This window comes from Centropristis striata, chromosome 11, assembly GCF_030273125.1.
Source record: "Centropristis striata isolate RG_2023a ecotype Rhode Island chromosome 11, C.striata_1.0, whole genome shotgun sequence".
Lineage (NCBI taxonomy): Eukaryota > Metazoa > Chordata > Actinopteri > Perciformes > Serranidae > Centropristis > Centropristis striata.
Genome location: NC_081527.1, coordinates 14469841 through 14493895, shown reverse-complemented (window position 1 = coordinate 14493895; position 24055 = coordinate 14469841). Strand labels below are relative to the sequence as shown.

Sequence of the window (24055 nt, the reverse complement as noted above, 5' to 3'; positions counted from 1 at the left end):
TGAAATATGGGATATGAGCGGGTCGAATGAGATTTTTTTTTTAAAAGCACTGTAAACATACACATGAAAAAGAAAGCACTACATGGAAAACACTAGCTGCAGTATTCTAAATATAATGTTGTTTTTACATTTATGAATTAAAAAAAAAATGGTTTGGCCATTTTTTAGATAAACTATCAGGTGCAATAAAATGTATAAATATAAGGAGCTGTAGGTTGTAATCCGGGCAAGTGGGGGCGGTAGAGCGCCACAGGAGCGTTCTGGGAGTAGAAGAAGTCCCCAATGTGACGTCACCGGCGTGTTTGGGAGAAGGCTGGAGGAAGATGGCGGGGTCCAAGGTGAAGCAGGACATGCCTCCTCCGGGAGGCTATGCTGCCTTTGATTATAAGAGAAATCTACCGAAACGAGGATTCTCTGGTACTTGCATTACATACAAACCTAGTTTATCATACAGGTCCGGGCACGAGCAGTTAAATATGCATAAAACATGAGATGTTTGATGCTAACTGAGCGGCGGCTAATGCTAATGCTAACAGGTCGGCGTCAGCTAGACAGAGAACTAATCTACTAAAATGTAAACACTGGAGTTGTTGGACGTAGTTGCATGTAGTATGACTGAACAATACATGTGTCATTTGACAGTATACTATGAAAAATAGCTAAAAACGTTTGCGAATTACTGACAGTGATGATAGCTACATGCTATCTAGCTAACACGGGCACCTAGTTCAATGCAGGTTGGGTCAAATTTTGTTTCATTGTTATAAGGTCATTAACTTTATATTTGATGTAATGCAGTCCGTTACACAAGTTGAGTAAGGCATATACAGTTACAGACCATTTTTTTTTGTTTTGCCCGAAAATGGGGGTAAACTTAAGTCAGATTTTTTCTGGTGCTGGCCCTAAATAAACAAACGAATATTTGCTTTTATTGATGATTTTTCAAGGTGGGCACAATAACTTCCTGTTGATTTGAATGTTTTGACGAGCACATAACATATTCTGCTTGGTCTGCAAGTTAATATTTGACAGCGCAGAATTAGATCTAGATATACAGACTTTATTGTCCCCTGGGGACATTTGACGTGGTCTCGACAAAGCTAGACAACCAGCAAACAGATTACATTAAAGAGGACTATGGCTGCGTGATTAAGCAAAATTATTTGTATCTGTTTAAGTATTTTTGACTGATGATTTTCACCACGGTTTGAACCAAATGCAATAACTTCAATTTAGATGATGCAGGGAAGTCCCTCAAACCATGCAGTCATTCCTGATTATTACACTCTCCAAAACAGCATAATGAAACAAATGCGGACAAATTCTTTGTACATGTAAAACCTGAACCAACAAATCCTCACACATGACAAGCTCTAACCAGCTTTAACATTTTTGTGGGGTTATATGTCATTAACTTTAATTAAATGTATTTTCAGCTCTTGACACTCTAGCAGGGGTTCCTAACATGGTCTACGAGCTCCCCTTAGCGGGGCACCAGAGATCACAGGGGATGCATGAAACTCTGTCTGCTTTGAGGTTATGAGGTTGTCAAAATTATACTTGTGTATGTTCAATAAAAAAATCATAACACATGTAGTGGAATAATCAAAAGTCTATATAATACCACTTAGAAACATATTTTGGTCCGCATTTTAAAATATTAGTCTATTTTGCAGTTCACACGTCTGTGACCTCTGAATCTCTGGGAATCAAACACCAGCTTTGATAAACACAAAAGTGACAATGACTCAATCAGTGCCAAAAAAAAGAAAATGAGGAAATATCTAGAGTTACTATAAGAGTTGCCTGAACTTTGGTTTTATTGAAGGACAGGACAGAAGTCAACCAAAATGTGTCATTTGTAGCAAAGTCTAGCTAATCCCATCCAGCATGAATCCAAGTTCATTAAACAACACCAATAAGAAATGGTACCAGGTAACTGCTAGTGAAAGTCAAGAATATTTTAAGAGGAAGTAGCAGTTAGAAGTTGCTTGGCTTGTCTTGTAACAAGTAGGACAGGCTCCAAGAAGAAGAAATAAAGCAACTTCTACTCTATAGTTCATCTAGTGCAACCGGTTCTGCCACTGTGGAAAAAATGTGAAGAACTGAGCTGCACTGCCATACAAACAAATATGTGTGTGTCTTAACGGCTGTACATGCTACCATTGTGACAAACTTTCTGTGCAAACTGGTTTAATTAGTTGATGGTGTCGATGTCAAAGTGCATTGAGCAGCCTTTAATATGCTCAGACGGGTTACTTAAGATTTGTTCATTCCATCTTTGTAGGATGAGAGAAAGAACTTGTCTCTGTCATGTTACTTTAAACTGTCTCTAATCACTTCTTTCATCAACAGGATATACCATGTTTGGCATTGGGATTGGTGTCATGATGTTCGGCTATTGGAGGCTCTTTCGCTGGAACAGAGAGAGAAGGTAGGAAAATTCTTAGTTATGCTTTCGGTTTTAATGTTGCTCACAGTCAAAGTCTGTATAATATTTCTCGATCAGACTGAAGCTAGTCATGACGTGTTTGTTCATTACAAGGCGCCTGCAGATTGAGGAGTTGGAAGCCAGGATAGCTATGATGCCCCTGCTGCAGGCAGAGAATGACCGAAGGTGACAACAAAAAACCTTACACACGCAAACATGTTAAATTTCTAAATGTGGTGGTAACTCCCTCATGACAGGCTTTATGTAACAGTTGAGCTTCTCCTCTGGCCAGGTCCTTACGGATGCTGAGGGAAAATCTAGAAGAGGAGGCTATAATCATGAAGGATGTCCCTGGATGGAAGGTATAGAAAAATTGTGATTTCTCATTGTTGCAACTACATTTTAACAAAGCTCTGATATCAGTCTACTAAGAGGGAAGATTAATCAATAACGGATATGGTGGCCAATATTGTATTTTTTTTTTTTTTTTGCTGTAATGAAAATAGACCTTTTTATGTGGGTAGTGCATAGATTTTTATACCACCAGAGCTCAATCACTCAAACATAAAACTCAAATTATACTTAACATTATTAAATATTTACACAATGAATTGCATTGTCCACCAGTTCTATAAATAGTAAAATAATTTTCGGCATTATATATTGTGGAAACAAGTTTTCATAACAGCACATATCTGACAGTGTACAGGTGCATCTCAATAAATTAGAATATCAGAGAAAACTTTATTTATGTCAGTAATTCAATTCAAAAAGTGGAAATAACACTTTATAAAGATCCATTACACACATAATGAAACATGCCATGTCTTAATTTATTTAATTTCTTCTAATTATGATGATTATGGCTTACAGACCTAAAAATCAGTGTCTCAAAAAAATATTAATTTTACAAAAGACCAATTTTAAAAAGTATGTTTGATATGGAAATGTTGGCCCCTGAAAAGTATGTCCATCTATATACACTCAATACTTGGTTGGGGCTATTTGACTTGAACTACTGGAAATTGACTTTTCCATGCTATTCTAATTTATTGAGATGCACCTGTATACACTGATCCCGATATGCCTTTCGATAAGGCCAATATCGACAGATATTATCTGTCAACATACCTGTCTGGCTCTAGTTAACAGATTTATCACAGCTGTCATATTTTATTAACCCCTGGATGCAGATATAGCCTAAAAACACAAGCACTTATCCCTTACTGTCCAGGGGTTTATTAAACGGCTGACTACATGGATGCTCATTTGATCCAGCCCAACCATCTTTTTTTCTTGTCTTGCTGCCGTGCTGCACTCTGGCAGAAAACAATCATTGTGAAATATAAACACTACTTGTGTTAAATTGGGGTTGGGTTAAAAGTTAACAATTTGATGACAAGCAAATGGGCCATTTAAGTGACACTGTCTTCCTCATTACCTAATTTTGAAAGGTATTCACTTACAATAGCAGGCACACTTTCAAATTATGGTCATGTTCTGTTTTTTAATTTGTGTATTTTTTGCCTTTTTAACAATGTTACACACACAAACTTTATTTTTGTGTGGAATTGAAATAATTATAATAATAAATTATACCAGCAAGCCTTGATTCTCATGCAGTAGACCTATTTATGCAGGAATGTAACTTCCAGTGACCTCTATATATTCCTAAGAATAATAGAAAGGTTAATTGGAATATCACATTAAGTAATTAATTGTAGCTTATTATTGAATATAACCTTTTTGAAAACAGCATTTAGCTGATGTTATAACAAGACAGACACCAAAAATAATAAATCAATATCTGTATTATAAACCTCTTTGGGAATAATATTTATTTTGACTTACTCTGTTTTTGGCCAATGTAATCAGTTTTTGTTCATGAATATTATAACTACAAACCAGAGTCCAAAAAGGAATCAGGACACTTTAAAAAAAAAATCAGAATTTACAGTTTGTATTTACAATACTAATGTATTATTCTCAACATAAATCTCATTGTGTTTGTACAGTTTTCAATTTATCATATGCCACAAAGAATTAGGAAATTATCAGATTGAGTTGTATTAATGTTTGAGTCCCAACTTTATTGTAAACACGGTTGTATGTACAAAACAATGTTTACATACAGAGGCTGTCTGGCTCTTTGTATTTATTGGGAGTTACAATCCAAGTTGAAAATTATCATCAGCTGCAGGTTAACAGCAGTGTCTTTGTATTGATAAAAACTGTGTCCCATTAACATTTGTGAAGGTCGGTGAGAGCGTCTTCCACACAGACCGCTGGGTCCCCCCTTTGACAGAGGAGCTGTTCAACCTCCGGCCCCGCGAGGAGTTGTTGCACAAGCGTTTCGGCTTCTTGCTTTACGTTTGAACACCAGCAAAGATGTCCAGCGTCCTGAGCTCCATCACCTTCCAGAGCCAGCACCACATGGACCTGAGCCCTTGTGCAATCCAGCTTGTAAATGTTCAATATTAAAGTATCTTTTTTCCTGTACCTCATCCTCACATACCTGTTGACATTTTTTTCAGTGTTTGGTTAAATTTAAATTTCTACATTTCATGCTATCCTACCCTTGTGCACCCCTTCATATATAAAGCAATTGTACTTACTACATTCAATTCCTATCATTGTTCAGGTACTTGTCTTAAGTGTATGATCAGCTCAAGGCATGGTGAACTGTTATCTCCACAAAGTATATTAAATAAGCTCCGCCCTAACCAGCTACACTCTGCTGCCAATACAGAATTACATCTCAAATAATTCCCCCTTTAAACGGGCCATTGATATTGAGTACTTTTGATATACATGTACATCTGGCTGAAAAGTTTGATACCAAACTTGAGTTGTGTTAGTACTCGTGACATGGAAGTAAACATGTTTTGGGGTTCATCTTTCCAAACTGCCCCCATCCTTAAATCATTTCACACCTTTTATTTTAATTAATTTTAATTCCCCAAAAATGTTACATTAGAAGTGAAATATTTTGGAAATTGCTTATGAAATTTCTGAAGCTAAATTCAAGCACTTGAAGATGCACCATGTCTGTGGTAAATTAAATTGATACATTTACATATTTCACCCTATTGAATTATGTTATGATCGATAACTAGATAATTTCATTAGAAAACTCTTTACCCAAGTGATTGGAGCTTCAGCTCAAGATTGTTTAAAGTCTTAAGAATACCAAAAAGAACATTCTTAAACTGGAAAATATAGGATTGTCTACACTTTCAAGACTTTTATCAATTCTGCACCACATTGTACTGTCATCCTATATAACCCAAATTTCAAGCACTACTGGCTCTGAAACCACAAAATTCAAGGACTTCCAGCAACCATAGTAATCCTGAAGAAATGCAACAAGCAGTTTGATTTGAAGACTTTATTTTTTAAATTTCAATACAAAACACCAGAATACTAGCATCTTTTCAGCTAAATTAATCAGCATTGAAATGAATGACAGTGCAACATCTTGAATGTAAGCCCATTGCTTGTACAGGACAGCATGACACCCTTCTGTAGGACTTCTGAGTAGCAGCACTTATATTTTTTTAAAAGTGTGTTTCAGGGCACACTACAGTCACACTTTCAGTTGGCAAGATCCTGGCAGGCTCCTCCCATGTAGCCACTGCTCACAGCTGCACCACCGCTGCTGCACCTTGGACCTGAAACAAGGCAGGAAGAGATGGTTATCAGCTAGGCAAACGACTACACAAAGGGTGGCAGTGAGATTACATCATAATTGTATTGCCATTCAATCGGTCAAAGTATATGGTTAGATGCTCTAAACTGTAAATCATTTTTTAAGATTGGATGCCTAGAAAAAGTTTTAAAATGTAACCATTAACTTTCATACCACTCTATGCCTTGAAATTCACCAACTGCTGCAACCCTAAATGTACAAGAATTTACCTGACTACTGGATCTGCATTATCACTGCCATCTGAAGCCGGATACTTCAGCTGTGAGGAGGTCGTCCGAAGCCTCTGACAGCCAGTTCACTCTAAAGAAAAAGATAAAGAGATGGATTAAGTCCGGCAATTAACATTTGACACAAGTCAAACAAGATGCATGCAACCCTACTGGAGTCTGAAACTCACCGCTTATTCAAATGTAAAAAGGTACAAATAAAAAGTGAATAGTCTAGAGACCTTAGGCGTCAATAAGGACGGCTGTGGGATATTACTGGAGCAAATGGTTTGCACTAATGCAGTGAACAGAAGTGGACTGAGCACAATACTACCCATGACTTAGAGGCCAATGCTTTTTTGGTGGGCTTGGGAGGTTGTGCACCACAATCCAGAGGAGCTTCACAGAAACATTTTCTCAAAGAACTTTTCCAATCGGGGAAGCGGCCATGGCATGTTGTAGGCGACATCTGAAGCAGAGGACTACAAACAACGACTAACTTGAAGGTATTCATGGAAACAATGAGAACTGAGTTTGAAGGATGTGAGCAAAGCAAAAGGAGATTTTTACCTCACGTGCATTGGCCTACTTTCTCCACATATGACCTAGGCAAGAGAGCAGCTTTCATCTCTGATGAGCACTTGTTGGAAGGCGCAACACTTCACTCTCCAAGGACTTGTAGGTTTTTGAAGTAGCTGACCTCTTGAACGTAATGAAGCATTAATATGACCAGACACCAGCTGATGTTTTCCCAGCATTACCATGTGCCACTTGGGGATTTTTTTTTTTTTTTTTTTAAACCTCACTAGAGGTTGGATCTCAATGCACTATGAAGATGCTGAACACATTTAGCAAACGGATGGTTTTTAGACAGGGTGCACTGGGCCAAAAACCATCTTTAATACTGAAATCTTAAACTACACAGGCAGCTTGTGGACTGGAAGTGGACTTTTTTTTTTAAATTAAAGATAAACCCAATTACAGTTAATGCAGCTATAGTTTTATTTAAATAATTAAAGCCAATTGATAATTGCCCTCCACAGAAATCCATGTGCAATTTCAGTGCTTCAATTAGTTGACTCACGCAGCATTGCAGTAACATGTGAGCCTACAGCTCTCAGCTAATTCCCCCATGCGGTAGTTTTGAAAGGCAAAAGAATCAAGATTATTTTCCACAGTCTGTTTAATAGGCTCCATGAAGCCAAACTGACAAAGAAAAAAAAATGTTGATCATACAAAGAACATAAAGTACAAAACTGTTCCCGGTTGGATATTACTTTGGGGAAACGAAGTTACATTTCTCGATCACTTAAACAAGATTAGTCCATTTTACAGCACATTTAAAATGCAGATGTTGAGCAGAGCACAGAAGATACCTTGGACAGACTGTAGCATGCTGCAATTTGCAACTTCATGAACAGCCGGCCACTTCGGATGTGTAGTTCACCAGTCTGAAAGGAATTCACTCTTTTGGGAAATTGAACACACAGGAGCCTCAGCTAGACTAAGTTTTTAATAGTAAAGGAATTTAGCATAAAATCCCCCAAAAGTCTATTTATGAATAACTGGATTTCTTTCCTCACTCAGTTTAAAACCTGGCAAGAGGTAGGTCAGCCACAGAGACTGAGAGGGGAAATAATTAAAGGAACAAACAAACAAAAACAAGCCCCATCGGATATATCAATATAAAAAAATAAACTAAATAAGGAATCAAAAATCAGAAAACACTTTAACGTGCTGGATAAAGAGTCTACAGCGATGGTGGTGGCTGTTCAACGAAAAGCCATGTGGAGAGCCATTGTTCGGTCCCCGAACTGGGACTTTACAGTACTAATCAGATTACACAGATGCCTTTTTAATTAATTAACAAACGACCTTTGAGGAATAAGGATGCCCAATCAAGCAAGGTAAGAGTCTTGAACTTCAATTTGTAACATGGTTTGTTAGGAATGACCAAAACTCATGGCTAGTTTCTTAAGATGCTTGAGCTACTACAACAGAACTACAAAACTAAGGTCAGCAATAACACGTGGACATTTTTCTTGAGGAGCGCATCTTTGAAATACAGCCAGCCAAGTGATGATCTTGAATCAGGGAGATGTTTACTCGTTTGCACCTGATGATAAGAAGTGGGCACACAGGTAAAGACACTGAAAGTTCCAACACTGGAGTTTCACAACATCCCCTTCAACCCACCAGACAGTCCATAAACCATCCCTCAGTTTTTGCATAAGGGGCTCCATCCGCTGAGATACGAGCAATGGCAAAATAGGTAACATTTGCTACATGTTTCAAATAGTTTGCCAGCCTCTTTATCAGAGTGGGACAACGGGAGGGGGGGCTAGCAAAATTTGGCAACGCATGGAGAGGCATCACGTTGGGCTCAGGTACAAAACTGAGGGACATAAAATACAAGCCATCATATGTTGGGGCTGTGAAGTTGTTTTAAAAGGTTTGATGGCGCTTAGTGTGGTGTATTAATCAGCCTACAACAGACAAATAGTTCATATGTTCAACTAAATAACGATGTAATGTCACAAATACTCCGGCATATCCAATAAACTACTTTGAAGATACTTTCATTAAGGTTCATTTGAAAAATTTGAAAATGACAGCCCCAACATAAGTCTACATACACAGTACAGATGCATATCATTGATGCTTACCATAGCTGTCGTAATCGCGATAGGTTGAGCGATCACCATATCCACCCTGACCCCTGGAAATAAAGAAAAGACAGATTAAGCATATTGCAATATATTACAAATATATGATAGGCTTCTGAACAAGCATCAGGGAGTGTCAGACATTTCTTACCTATTGTCTCTGTAGCTTGAATATCCTCCGCTACTCCTGTACTGGCCGCCGCCACCACCACCACTGCCTCCAAACCTGTCACCGCTGCTAAAGCTTCTGTCATTGTAGCGGCTGTCACCACCATATCCCCTATCACCATTGTATCCTCCGCCACCTAAGAAAACAAATAAATATTCGTAACCAGGGAAATGGCAGATTGCCATTAATGGACAAAATGCAGACAGCTAGTGTCCACCTCTGGAGTAACCTCGTCCACCTCTCCCTCTCCCGAATCCACCACGCTGTCCTCTTGGACCCCCGGAGAATCCCCCTCTGTTGCGTCCTCCCTTTCCTGCTTCATCCACACGAATAGCCCGTCCATCCACAGTCTGTAAACATTGTGAATTGAGGGAAAAGAAAAAAATTAACATGACATTTGGCTTTAAGGCAGAACGATATAGATATCCAATTGTGGTCATTTTTACAATCATGAGGTAACTACAATTTTTCATCAGTCTCACAGAATCCGTGGCAGAGACTGTTGATAGCTATATTGCAATTTCAATAAATCCTGACTTTTAACTTGTCCTCATAAGAACTAAAATGATTTTGACATGTGAAATAGTCCTGCAGGTATATACATAACGAAATTGATTTATATTGAAAAAATAATTTTGGTAAAAAAAGACAAAAATTAAATTGAATGAAAACGTGTAAATAGTGTTTAGTCGTGCAGGGTTTTTACCTTGCCGTTCATCGCTTCCAATGCGTCTTTAGCATCTTCTGTGTTGTCGTATTTCACGAAGCCGAAACCACGAGACTTCCCCGTCTCTTTGTCTCTGATCACATCCACTGATGGAGGGGGAGAGGGCAAAGAATCAATCAAACATTTGTTTTTTCCTCAAACAACGAAACCAATCAATTCGTGTGGAATCAATTCCAGTGGATTAAAACCTAAAAAACAAATTAAATGCTGCGGTGAATTTACCTTTTTCGATGGTTCCATATTTGCCGAAGGCCGCAGCCAGAGAGTCCTCGTTGGTCTCAAAGCTCAGTCCTCCGATGAACAATTTACCTTCGTCCGCCATATTTATAATATCTAGAAAATAATGTTGCAATAAAGGAACAGTCAGCTTAGCAAATGGATATTCACCACAATCTGCAAAAATATTTAGCAAACGTGCAAAAAAAAAAAAAAAAAATTGTCCGCTCACGCAGAACGAAAGTAGGTCACAAGCCGCCATAAGCGGCAAAATGTCATTTTATACCAAAGTGTTTCTTCTCCTCGTGTGTGGAATCAATGCTATGAATTAAACTCAATAGGTATAAATATGGGTTATTCCACGTTAACCGACCAGCACCATTGATATAGGCGGTCCGGTTAGGCCGCAGGCCCATAAACGTGGTGCCGTTAGACTAGCGGATTAGGCAGCCACCGTTAGCCCTTTTTTCCTTCGGCGCCATTTTGTAGCAACGAGCTCATAGAGCGCCTCACTTTTGTTTCACTGACCGCCATCGAAGTACGCCATGCGGCCATATTATCTGGGTTAACGTTACGTAATTGTTCTGAAAAACAAATGAAATATTGTCTATGCTATGCAATCTTAATCTACACATCATAATCATTTAGAGCGGTTTTATTTATTTTTTTGTTCCAATGTGCGTACGTGCATTGTATGGTTTTTCTACAACGCAGTATTATATATCTAAATTCAGGCAAACAAAAGAACAAGTTAGTCGTGAATTGTTAATTCAGATGTATGTTAGCGTATCAAATCCATTGTAAAAGCGGGAAATTTGTTTCTTGAAACAGCACTTACCTTAGCACTCGCGGGAGCCAGACAGCCGATGAGAGAATCTGCAGGTCGAATGAACGAAGGAGAAGAAGCGCTCCGCTTTTCAGCGCTCTGCGCTCTGACTCTTCTTCTGCGGTTGTATTGGCGGTCACCAAGCTACAAAGCGGCTCAGTACTGCCATCTATTGTACAGGGTGGTGCGGCCCCTGCATAAACGGCATATAGGCCTGTGATATAGGCTCCTCCAGGATCAGGCACGTTTTATGACTTAAAAAAAACCCACTTAATGTGTATAACTGTGTGTTTGTCTGATATGACATTAAAAAATGAAAAAGGTAATTTAATCTAATCCCAAGTATTGTCACAGCCTCAACATGTTGAGTTCCACAAATATTCTTCAGTCACAAAACATTGTCAATACAAATAAATGCATTTAGCATATTCTGCACTTAAAAATGGCACATATCGTAACCCTGTTAAAATAATCGCCTAACTCATTTTTTCAAATTTTTCAGGAAACACAAAAAACTTCACCAAAAGTGTCACATATGACATTTATTGATCATTTCACTCTAAAAAAAAGGATGTAACAAAGGATGGCTATTGGCATAGTATTAACACTGTGTGTAAATTATGTAACTTAAGAGAAATAAATGACTTAGGCAATTTTTTGAACATGCAAGATATGTTAACACTTTATTTTGAAGGTGTCTACATAAGAGCCACACAAGCCTGTCAGAAACATGACATGACAAGTATCATATCATGTTCATGACACATCCCATGTCTTGATTATGACACGCTCATGTCACTCTTATGTAGAAACCGTCAAAATAAAGTGTTACTATATCTTGCATGTTCAAAAAATTGCCTGAGTCACATTTTATTTTGACTTAGGCATAATAAATCTGCTTTAGTTACATACTTGACATAGGCCATTATCTTAAAGGGGTATAATCACATGATCTGATCAACTGAGGATGTAGCCGATTTTACCATAGGTGGCCGGCATTATAAGGCGATGATTTAGGCAAAAAACAATTTTGACAAAAAATGACTTAGGCGATTATTTTAACAGTGACGATATAGGCTCATCCAGGATCAGGCAAGTTTTATGACTTTAAGAAAAACACTTAATGTGTATAACTGTGTGTTTGTCTGATATGACATTACAAAATTAAAAAGGTAATTTAATCTACTTTTTTAAAATTACTTCAATACACCAATAACACACACACACACACACACACACACACACACACACAAAATCCACCCAAGTATTGTCACAGCCTCAACATTTTGAGTTCCACAAATATTCTTAAGTCACAAAACATTGTCAATACAAATAAAATGCATTTAGCATATTCTGCACTTAAAAAAATGGCACATATATGAAAAAACATACGGCTGATTTATAGGTGAATTAAAGTAAACTGCAGTTATACTTGATTGACAAACCAGCAATAAATAAAGGTTCTTTATTTATCACATGCACAACAATTATATGGGAGAATTAACTGGCAATGGAAATCTTGAGCCTCAGGCTTCCTCCAACAATTCTTTTGAAATATAGAAAGAAAAGGAAGAAGTATGTACAAGGTAAAACTTAATGAGGAAGTGGTAAAAATGTAAATAAGGAATTAAAATATTTTTAAAAAATTATGAAATCAGCTGCTCGGTATTGTCAGTACCAGACAAAATAAAAATCTGATTTTTTTGTTTTAGGTTGCTGTTTGTATTTGAAGAGCAAAGTTCCAGGAAAAGATCTAAAGCTTTCGAAAGTCTCCTGAGTCGTTGGTGTGAAGGGCGGAGAGCAGTTCACAGATCCTGAGTGCGGGTGGGGGGTCAGTGAGGGCCTGGCAGGGGGTGCAGTTGGCGGTGTGATATCTGTATCGGAGCGGGTGAGGGGTGTGAATGACGGTTTATCAAACCTACAGAAAAACAGGTTATGCTTTCCTGTAGCTGGTGATGTCCTGCTGGGCCGTTGGCTGAGAGCCTTTTCAGTGTAGCTTCTCTTTGTTATTCTGATTTCCTTTGTGTGACTGTGTTTCTGGTTGTATTGTCTGATTCTGTGGGGGTTCTTCTCCTCGGCTGGACAATGCGGCCTGGGTTTAGCTGTGAAACCAGTTGTTGTTGTGTGTGTGTGGAAAGTTTTGGTTACCAATAGCTCAGTTCTTCTACATCTACAACCTCAACACTCCTACCAGTGCAGTCAAAGCAAGCCTGTAACTCTAAATTGGCCTTATTTGTTCAGCTCCAAATATCACATAAGCATTTTGGCTCTTTATGTAAATGTCCCACCATGCCTGAATGTAAAGAAAGTTAACGTAAAAGACCCATGAATAAACAATTTAAAGGCTTTTACTCATAGAGACGGATGAAGGAAGCAAAGTTTGGTGTTCCATATCTGAAAAAGTGCTTGAGACAGAAATATCTCCACTTTCTTTTATGTTTTGCTTTATTCTTTTCCTTCCTTCTTTGTGTTTACACTTTCATATTGCAAAAAGGAAACATTTTGGAGGAACATCCTCTGCACAGAACAGAACATACAGTCTACATTCAAGACATTTAAGGCATTGGAAAACATAAAGAAACACACGGTAAGAGGTCTTTGTACAAACACCAACGTGGAACGTGAAAATGTACATCTTGTGGGGTATGCTACATAGCAATGATAGCCGTTGACATTGAAGGACAGACTCAGATGGAATAACATGCTCAGCACAGAGACAGTCACAGGACCTTTAGGGCTTACATTCTACATTCTTTGTATAAATATCAACAAAGCATCTGAGTTCACTCTGCTGTTATGTCACCTGGTCCACAAGTTCAGAGGTCAGCTTTGAGTTCCAAGATGGTTCTTCTTTTGGTCAGCAGAGAGCTGCCACTACGATCACAGTGACTGGATCTTTTCTGTCCAGGAGACTAGGGACGATTGTGATGATGCTGGTATGGGTGAGACCTTTGTGAGTTCCTGCGAGTCCGTCTGCGAAGACGCCTCTGATGCATCAAAAACTGAAGGCGCTCTAGCTTACAGTGCAATGTTTGATTCTCCTGTGTGGACGAGCAGAGGGACTCACCTGCAGGAGAGAGAAAGAACAACTCTTTAGACATGACACACAATTATTAAATTATTGTTTAGTATGTTCTGGGGGAGGGAGGAAGAATGTAAAGGTTCAGGTTCGTTGACTGGAAGCCAAAGGGGAAAACACAACTGGATAAAAAAAGTCTGGTCTCAATGCAGCAGGCCTTAATTTAGGTCACAGGCAAAGTTATGCAGCGCTGAACTCAGACTGACATAGCTCTCACAGGATCCCAGTCAGAATGAGCCCCGATTTCTGTAATAATTCAGATTTCATCTTTCTTGAGCTGGGCCAGCCCTGTACAGTTTGTTTGACTTACACGCAACCATGTTCTATTGGCCAGTTACCAATGACGTGGACTGGCCACTAGCTAACTCTCATTTCGATGATTGTGATACACTATGTGTGTGCGTGTTGTCCTACAGGCGCATATCTATGGGTTATAAAGCCTAAACAAGATAAAAAATACAGCTTGTAGTCACATCTTGCTTCTGTGGGAACATAAACTGGGCTCTCACATGCCTGTGGTAAAGAGGAAAGCTATAGTGGAGCTAATTATATGTGCTATCAGCTTTTATTAATTATCCAAATATAGCAAGAGTAAAGAGAAGAAGTCTCTGTAGCAAGCAGCAACCTCCAGGTCTCAAAAGCCAAGCCAGTGCAGTTCAGAAGCCAATGCAGAAGTGTCTTAAACCTGCATTCTTTCTAAGGGCCAGAAGGGGGCGTCTCCACAGGTTTCAAAATAAGTCTGATTGTATAGAAGGAAAATTTAAAGAGGAAAAGGAAAATGGTTCTACTTCTCACTTGATTTATTGTCTCAGTGAACATCTTCCTAATGAGTTTATGGACTCAATCACTAGTTTCAAGCCTGATTCAATACAACACAATGTCCTTTTTGTAAATTATTATTATAACTAAGGGAACTCAACCACAGGAAGCTCCAGAAAAACAAGATAAAAGACAAACTGAGAATAAATCAAAAGAGAAAGCAAAGCAATGGTAACTTGGGACTCATGAATTTATGAACAGTCTCCACTTCTTACTCAGTGGTGTGTGAGTAAATTTGGCCTTTTATCACAGCACCAACTGCAGCTCTATTTTAAGCAAATGCATCCATGTTCTTTTTTTAATTTTTAAACATATATCCCCCCTGTTTTCTTTCCTTGTTCGAGAAATACACATTTTCATAAGTTATATATTGTAAATGCTTCATGTGTTTAATATTCTGTGTTCACCTGGAGTTGTACTGAGGTCTGGTCTCTGGGTCGGCAGTGTTTTGCTCTTTGCTTTGCTTGGCTCCTCTGCAGTGAGCAGCGGGCCAGCTGGAGGGTTCGAGTCAGGACAGCGGAGAGGAGGAGGGGCAGGCTGAGCCCCCTGGTGGTGGCAGGCCGCTCTGAGCAGGTCGTTCAGGATCTGGAGAATGATGCTGATGCCTCGTCGAGGATGGCTGATGCTAGTCTGACTGCAAGGAGCCAGAGTGCCTGATGGGAAGAAAAGAAGAGAGCGGGGGGGTAAGAGAGGGAGGAAAACAATTACGAACTGAGACAGTAACAAGTTTCAATTGTAAAAGATCTAGGTGAAGCAAAAGCAACTATTTTAATAACCGATTAATCATATTTGGGAAGAATCCCATCGATTCACTGTTTTCAGCTGCTCAAATGTAATGATTTACTGCTTTTCTTTGAGGTAAACTAAATATCTCTGGGTTTTAGATCAGTGGTCAAATATAACAGGCAATCTAAAATCAACTCCTTAGGCAGTTTTTTGTCATTTTCTGAACAAAAGCTTTAATCAGGCACTTAACCTCACTTTGTCTGCCCAAAATACTAAACCGAGGTTATCTAACTCATACTTAGTCTACATGCGCATGGTTACTTATACGTACTGTATGTTACATATTGTTACAACATTTTTAACTATATAACTCACATTTAAAAAAAAAAAAATTTAATTGTATTTTAACTTCATTTATCATGTTTTAGCTGTTTCTATTTTTTGTTTTTCTCTCTCTTTAATTACTGTGAGTCAGTGAGCAGGCTTTTTTTTAATTTTTCCTTTTAATTATCTTTAAATGTCCTCTTTTAATGTGCTTTCCTGCCCTTTGTTGTGATGCTTTTGATGTGTTGTGTTAAGCACTATGAATTGCCTTGTTGCTGAAATGTGGTATATAAATAAACTTGCCTTGCCTTATTTTACTAATGCTGCTCATTACTGTTTTATTGTAAGCATCAAAAAATCCATTTGTAACACTATGATGAAGTTTATTTCACTTCCATACATTTTTATGTATTTCGCTAATGTTCCTCATTGTTTTTGTTTTTTAATGCTTGTTACACATGCTTTGTGCTTTTGGGCTACAACAAACTTGACTTGATTAGTTAATAGAGAAAATGATCTCATAATCATTAATAAAAAATAATAATTAGCTGCAGCCCCAGAAAACATAACTGAACTGCATTTGATTATATTTGAATATCCAAGAACAATCCTGCACCTGCAGTCTCTATTCTCCATTATTTTCCTATTCTATTTAATGTATTTTAGTTATTGTAAGTCCAACTTGGCTTTTTAAATTAAGAGTGTTTATTTTCGGGGGGTTTTGGTGACTTGGCTGAGGTAACACCGCAATTTCACTTTGGGATTTATAAAGTACTCCATCTATCTCACTCTATATCTTAATTTAACGTATCAAAAACAATTACGTTCTCATTATGTGTGTTGTTCGGGGCTCTGCTGCTCACACACTTACCAGAAAAAGTCCCGGAGAATACGCCCGGAGAATGGCTGACAAAACTTTCTATGACTGCTCCTGGCTGCTTACACAGCTCTGCAGTAGATGAGGTGTGCACGCTACTCTGTAAAACAAGGAGGAGAAAGATGTTTTTATCATCCATTATGAGGAATAAAAACTAGTAAACACTGTAATCTCTAATCTGTCTTGTTTTGCAGGATATGTTTCTAATATATGTCAATAATACAGTAAAAAAGTGGTGAAACCACCGCTTTGTGATTCAGATGTACTTTTGCAGAGGAATATGAAAGGCTAACCTCTTTGAAAGTGGAGGCTGGCGCTGGGCTCCGGGGTGCAGGAATGGCGCCAGCAGGAGCAGGTGAACAGACGGGTGTGGCTGCTGGTAGTGGACAGCTGGCATGTGGACAACCAGAAGGCAAAGACGGGGTAGAAGGAGCAGGAGATGTGCGTGTAGAGTGGGGAGGACAGGACTGATGTGGAGGGGCAGCAGTGGGTGAGTGGGAAGTGGGAGCTGCTGAGTTAAAGGAAGTCCTGGGTCTTTGAGCACTGAGTTCGATCGAATCTGGGGATAGAGTCGAGGTTTGGGAAGCGGAGGAGGAGGTGGATCCTGTGGAGGAGTCAGGGTGGCTCATCCTGGCGGCAGTGGACAGGCCGGTTTGAAGCTCGCCGCTGCTCCCGGCTCTCATGTCCCGGTGCTGCTGCAGCTCCGCCACGTTCTGTGCAGACAGCTGGAGCTGCACATACATCATGTGGGCACCGATTCCAAGGTTAATGGTCAGAGGCGTGTGCCCGGACAAGAAGTCACTGATCTGCAGGGGAGTCAGGAAAGACAGAGTTAAATTTACAATCCTCAAGATTTTAGTGACATTTAAGTCATTTGGATACTTTAGCAAACATTTATTGAGCAGAAACTTCTTCAGAAATACAACCAAAGAGCAAACTGACATATGACCCCCTTTGTCCCTGCAGTCTTTGTTCCCCAGTCCATTGTTCTGTTCAATAATTCATATTAATTCATTGTGCAATAACTCAGTGTGTATAATTACCCCAGTGGTGGAATATAACTAACTACATTTACTCAGGTTATGTACTTAAGTAAAGTACACGTACCTCAAAATTGTACTTGAGTATTTCAATTTTATGTAACTTTATACTTCTACTCCACTACATTTTGAGACAAATATTGTTCTTCTCAGGTCAAGATTTAACATAAAAAACATCACAAATTTAAAGTGATTAGACATTTTCTTAAAATTACACCTGATAACAGTATATTAACCAGTTAAAATGAGCTCTACCTTGAGAACATTTAAATGTATCAATAATAATCCAATAATATATGTAGAACATGCAGTATACTAATGTAAGTGGGGCCATTCTGCATAACAAGTACTTGCACTATTTTAGGTACATTTTCTTGCTTGTACTTTAATGCTTTTACGTAAATAAGTTCTGAATGCAGGACTTTTACTTGTAGTGGAGTAATTTCATAGTGTGGTATTAGTACATATACTTTAGAAAGGGATCTGAACACTTTTTCCACCACTGATTTACATAGATTTATATAGTTCACAGTGTGTATTTTAATGTATGTAGTGTGTATATCTTTTTATATTGACATGGTTCCTTAAAATGCCCTTCTTTGTCTTTTTTTAATTTAATTTAATTATTTTTTTAAAATAAGGTTAAAAAAATAGCATTTCAGGGTAAATGGCAATACATCTCTTGAATCTGCACTTCTTCCTTTGGCTAAGCTTGCTAATAACCATAAAAACTACTTTGTAGACAGTCATTAAATAATATAAACACTGTGAAGGCATATTGCAGACAAAATGCAAAAAATCAGATTTGATTTAATGAAAATCTTAAGGATTACAACTTAAAATACATTTTACACAACAGCTCTCTGCTCTACCTGCCTCTTCATGTAAAGCGTGTGTGTGTGTGTGTGTGTGTGTGTGTGTGTGGCTGTATGACTGTCAGTTATAACATGAAATGTGCATTAAGAAAGACATAATGCAATAATGTTTGCATGTGGATACATATTATTCTTTGAACATCAACTTGTGTGTGGATTTCTTTTTCCAATGAAAAACTGATTCATATATACACCTTGCTTTCCAACGACCGTCCCTGCACTACAAAGTTGATCCTTCCGTATTATTTAGTATGCAGGACAAGATATAGCATGTCCTAATACATAGTATGTCAAATGCAGTATGCAAATACCAAGATGTCTTATTGCATCAGGATGCATTTTGCAGTATGCAAGCCAGCATGCTTTTTCTGGCTATTATGAGCCACAATCCTCTGTGCAGAACGAGAGTGTCAAACCTCAAGTCACAATGTTATGACAAAATATTATGTCGTTGAGATTTTGGAGATACGTGTGTCACATCCTACAAAATAAGTGTAAAACACACACCTGTGCATTGTTTTGAATTCTTCAAGGACAAGATTGGTTCTCCTTCACCTAATTCAACCTAATTAATGCATTCAACAAGTGTCCATTAATTTACAGCATAGAGTTAAAAAGTGGTTAAACTCACCTGGGCTTCTGATAAACTTTCCAAGACGTCCATCATAGTTCTCTCAGTTCTGGCAGTGGAGCACTGTGCCAATACAAATACAACAACATGACATAATGTGTGATTGAATGTGTGTATGAAGTGAGTGTAAGATGTACATCAGTTTATACTTACCACTAAACCAGCTTCAATAGCAGGGACCAGGGTCAGTTTGCTTCCATCTGTTACACCCAGGTCCAACAGTTTGCCTGCAGTCAGCTGCCTGCCACACACAGCACAGTAAACAGTCAGTGGAGGTGGAAGAAATACTCCTTAACTTAAGTAAAGGATGATAAATAAATAAAAACTCCAAGACAAGTAAAAGTCCTAAATTCAAAATGGTACTGGAGTTAAAGCACAGATGGATTATCAGCAAAATGTACTAGAAGGTCTGCTCATTATGCAGAATAAAAAATAAATGTAGAATATTACATTATTATGTTTTTATGATTAGCTAAACAGCTTTGAGCCAATTTTAGCTTCTTCTGTTAAAGTACTTCTACCACAGTGCAGAAATACTGTGTTACAAGTCAAAGTCATGCATTCAAATATTTACTTAAAAGTAAAAGTATTAAAATCAAACATATTTAAAGTGCCAACATTGAAAGCAATTATTATGCAGAGTGGCACATTTCATAATATGTATTATGATATATGACATTATTGGATTATAATTATGAATGCATTACAATGCATGTCACTTGTTGCAGCTGAAAAAGGTGAGGATCAGTTTAATAACGTTATATACAGCTAGATCAAAACTATAATAATACATCCTTATTTATTTAATAATCTAAATCTGCAAAGTAACTGAGGCTGTCAGATAAATGTAGTTGAGTAAAAATATATAGATATTTTTTACCTGTGAGATGTAGTGGAGTAGAAGTATAAAGTAGCAAAAAATGTAAATTCTCAAGTACAGTATTGATGTTCTAACTTACATTCCACCAATAATCCTGTTAGTGTCAAATAACGATATAAATAACCTGACCTGTACAAATACTGAATAGTCTGGAAAAGTACCTCAAAACTGCACTGAAGCAGCCTTGAGTATCTGAGTAAACGTACTTAGTTACATTCCACAACTGACATAAATTGACTAAATAACACAGACTGGTGATGAAGAGATGTATTAGACTCTACATAAAGCATAACTCACTTGTCTCTGTACAACAGCACGATTCTGTCTGTCTGCAGTCTGAGTTTGTGGGAGATGTGTGTCCTCAGTCCCTCCACGGTCTCTCCCCGGGGGACACTGAGCTCCACCGGACTGCCGGTGGTCGACGTGATGGACAAACGCATGGCGGGCTGACCGGCGGAGACCCCAGCCCTGCAGCCAGCAGACTCTCCCGGGGTGAAGCTACAGAGGCCCCGCTGCTGCTCCATTCAGCTGATTTACTGTAAAAGCTTCAAATCTAAACCAGATTGTGGTAGCGCGGTTGAATTGAGGCGAGATGCGACGGGGTTTATCTTTTTAATCTTGCTCCTCATTCCTCAGCGGACACCATAAAGCAGCTTTGAACTTGAAGGAATAAAATTACAGATCGTTTTTTCGCCACAACAGACTTGCAGTTCCTCTTTCTGGCTTTGACAGACGCAGCACTACTCCACCGAGCGTAAAACACTCCAGCACAGTCATTCCAAGCCCCGCCCATTCGAACATGCAGCCAATCAGCGAGAGCCCCGAGACCCGTCGGCCCATTCCATCCAATCAGAAACGCCCGTTGCTCACATGGCTCAGCCCTGTTCTGTGCCTCACTCACCATTCATAAATGATGCAATCTGCAAAGCACTACAACATTTTAGTACAGGATGTCATAATAGCAAAATGTTTGTCTCGTTTGCCAATCAAAACAGACTGCCTGTACTGGCATTTGCAATATTCAAATGGTAATTTATCTTATTAAAAGCTTCCCAGAGATAATGTTTCTGAGCTTGTCCTAAAATGACTCATTGGCTACACCAACAACAAATACACTACCTCCCAATTATCTTAATAGCCCTGTTATTGCACTATAGGGGGTTTTCTCACATGACACATGACATTACACTAAAAAAAACCCAGGGTGTGTGACAATATAAAATGAATCATTAACTAACCTGTACTTGTGCAGTGTACAACACACGGTTGCCTTCTTCAAGTAGGAAACCTGAACTTTATGATCATAAAACAAAAACATGACGTCTGATCATACAGGATACTTGGTTAGTCAAAGTGCCTGAATTTTAAACTTTAAAAAAAGTCCTAGGCACACAAAAGGGGATATTTTTTTCTTTAAATTAACCTGCAGACAGTGCTGCTCCAGAAAAAAACAGTGAAAATATACCAGCTCATTGTTGTTTCATCTGTGTGGGAAAAAAGAAGGAAAAAAGTTTTTATACCTTTGGTAGCCTTACAGGCTCATTTGGGTTAAATACAAGATTTTGTGATATATAAATAAATGAAATTGACTCTTAATTAGAAACCTGTCAACTCAGTGAACTCACACAGTTTTGTAGCTACAACTCACTATAAAAACTACAATAATAAAAATGATTCTTGCACATTTCAACTGCTCAACAATAAAATAAGAGCTTGTATTTTTATCTAATGACTTCCATTGACACGAAAGCACAGGTGTGTAATGAAAAATAACACATTTGAATTATACAATATATTTTGAATTTAAATTGGGTTAAAATAGAATTCTGTATATACACAGAGGGTGTAAGGAATATTCCCAATCATTTCTCCTATTCTTCCTTTTCAAGGTCACATGGGTGCGTAAGCAGCCTGTCCCAGCATGCACTGGGCTGAATGCAGGGAAACACCCTGACCAGCTCATCACATGCACATCTCTGGATGCGGTATAATCTCACTGTTCAGCCAGTGGGAGGAGACGCTCAGAGACAGCATCCACCCTTTGTTCTCTGCAGTCTTTTTCATCCTTGGCTGTTTAGTATTCGTGTCCCTCCTCTGCTGGTCCTCAGCAGGATCTCGGGGCTGCACCTGTCACATGACTCAGAGTGGAGAGAGGACCAGCTTGGAGTAAAATGACGTAGGAAGCCCGGATAGGGCAGAGAAATGCAGCTAATATGTGTCTCCTCACAGTGGCTATAAATAGCTACACCCACAACACCCCCGCTTTATCCAGCCTGCGTCACTCCACTCCCATATCACCTACCTCCCTTCCTCCACTCACCCCCACACTCTCTCCTCTCCAAATGCAGACATGTTTGACTCTTTTCTGTCTGAAAACCTGAGCAGCGAGAAAAACACCAACTATTGATCCCCGCCTTTTTCATTCTTTTGTGCTTTGCTTAGCTACTTCAGTATTCTCATCTCTATTTGTTTCTTTGTCTTATGCTCCATAAACATGTGCTCTAGAAATATAAGAGCTATACACACATCGACACACAACCATGGATGGATTATTGATTGAGCTGACAGGACACAGACCCAGGGGCCCAAAGTGTCAGGGCCATCTATGACATGTCAATCAAAGAGACACGGACCATTTAGGAATAGACTGAAAATGACCACAAAAAAACATAAAATGACACAAAAAAACAACAAAGAGACACAAAAAGACTACAAAGAGACACAAAAAAGACTACAAAGAGACACAAAATGACTACGAAGAGACTTAAAACAGAAGGAAAAGATACCTAAAATGACTACACAGGGACACAAAAACACTACAGAGAGACTTAAAATGACTACAGAGTAACTTAAAATGACTACAGAGAGACTTAAAATGTCCACAAAGATGAACAAAATGACTCCAGAGACACAAAACAACATCAAACAGACACCAACTGACAAGGAGTGGTAGTGGGGCCTTTTGCCTGTCTGTGCCCAGGGGCCCTTTGCCTCACAATCTGCCCATAAATAACATTTAAAAGCATGACTTCATCGTAATCACTGTTGAACTATACTGGAATTCACAAGGAATCCTGCACTAATCTCCTCCTCATCTCTTTTTTCCTTTTAACTGGGAGTCATTCCCCCACCCAACATTTCTATGGCAGCGTACCCCTACAGAGTTTCGCTGAGACGAGCGAGAAGGGAGAGGTTGCTGCTTTACATTCTTCGGGGCTCGCTGAGAACAATTCCACAGGATGTCCTGCTCTCCAGAGCATGCACAGACGCAGCTCTGACGTCAACCGTCCAGCAACACACACACACACACACACTCGCACATAAACACACACACTGCGTTTATCCTCTCCTCCACATTCCTCCTACCCCTACACAGCCTCTCCTGGCATCATTTCCCAGATGCTTCAATCCTCTGGTATGTTACACCTTAGAGCTGCTGGAATTTCAGAGATGAAAACATTTGTAAGTGAAGAACCAGTGTTGGATATTTCAAGATTTAATAATCTTAAACACGGACTGAGAAAAAAATCATCAAATGGCTGAAGCGTTGTCTGAAATAGATTGAGGAGAGCACTGATGGCTCTTCACTGATCTTAAATGCATGACTTTACATCCCTAAATGGATGAATGTCTTAAACTCAGCTATATGTCTACCCATTCACTGTAGAGCACAGTGGGTACTATTTATTTATTTATTCATCTAATGCTTGTTTTAAGTATAAAGCATGGGCCAATGTTCCCCATATGAGCAAAAAACCCTAAGAGGTACACCATACAACTGAGTCTGATTATTTTAAAAATAATACCAAAATGATCATTTTAATATCAGCTACTCATCCCATACTACCTTGAAT

General features: G+C 38.7%; 3 protein-coding genes across 6 annotated transcripts; 1 reads left to right on the top strand and 2 right to left on the bottom strand.

The window, feature by feature from the left end:
• The first annotated feature begins 265 nt into the window (after positions 1-265).
• ndufa13 (NADH:ubiquinone oxidoreductase subunit A13) lies at positions 266-4930 on the top strand. Its single transcript, XM_059344187.1, has 5 exons — positions 266-417; positions 2356-2434; positions 2546-2617; positions 2724-2793; positions 4688-4930. Exons 1-5 carry the CDS (start codon positions 324-326, stop codon positions 4805-4807), a joined length of 435 nt encoding a protein of 144 aa, XP_059200170.1. The 5' UTR covers positions 266-323; the 3' UTR covers positions 4808-4930.
• Positions 4931-5804: 874 nt separating this feature from the next.
• On the bottom strand, positions 5805-11115 carry cirbpa (cold inducible RNA binding protein a). Of its 4 annotated transcripts, XR_009395169.1 has the most exons (8): positions 10963-11115; positions 10131-10241; positions 9888-9994; positions 9399-9531; positions 9164-9317; positions 9013-9065; positions 6350-6440; positions 5805-6102 (listed from the first exon to the last, which is right to left on the bottom strand). XR_009395169.1 is itself a non-coding variant. In XM_059344183.1 (7 exons), exons 2-7 carry the CDS (start codon positions 10228-10230, stop codon positions 8449-8451), a joined length of 561 nt encoding a protein of 186 aa, XP_059200166.1. In that variant the 5' UTR covers positions 10231-10241; positions 10963-11114; the 3' UTR covers positions 7512-8448. The 4 variants fall into 4 exon arrangements, 3 of the variants coding, with proteins under 3 accessions (XP_059200166.1, XP_059200167.1, XP_059200168.1); XM_059344183.1 differs by lacking the exons at positions 5805-6102; positions 6350-6440 and adding an exon at positions 7512-8462 and having other exon boundaries at positions 10963-11114; XM_059344184.1 differs by lacking the exons at positions 5805-6102; positions 6350-6440 and adding an exon at positions 7512-8462 and having other exon boundaries at positions 9411-9531; positions 10963-11114.
• A 2257-nt stretch (positions 11116-13372) lies between these two features.
• LOC131980497 (midnolin-like) lies at positions 13373-20937 on the bottom strand. The gene is made up of 7 exons (XM_059344744.1): positions 20499-20937; positions 19475-19562; positions 19322-19384; positions 17069-17581; positions 16770-16875; positions 15256-15501; positions 13373-14017 (listed from the first exon to the last, which is right to left on the bottom strand). The coding sequence occupies exons 1-7, from the start codon at positions 20723-20725 to the stop codon at positions 13863-13865; spliced, it is 1398 nt and encodes a 465-aa protein (XP_059200727.1). The 5' UTR covers positions 20726-20937; the 3' UTR covers positions 13373-13862.
• Positions 20938-24055: the final 3118 nt, after the last annotated feature.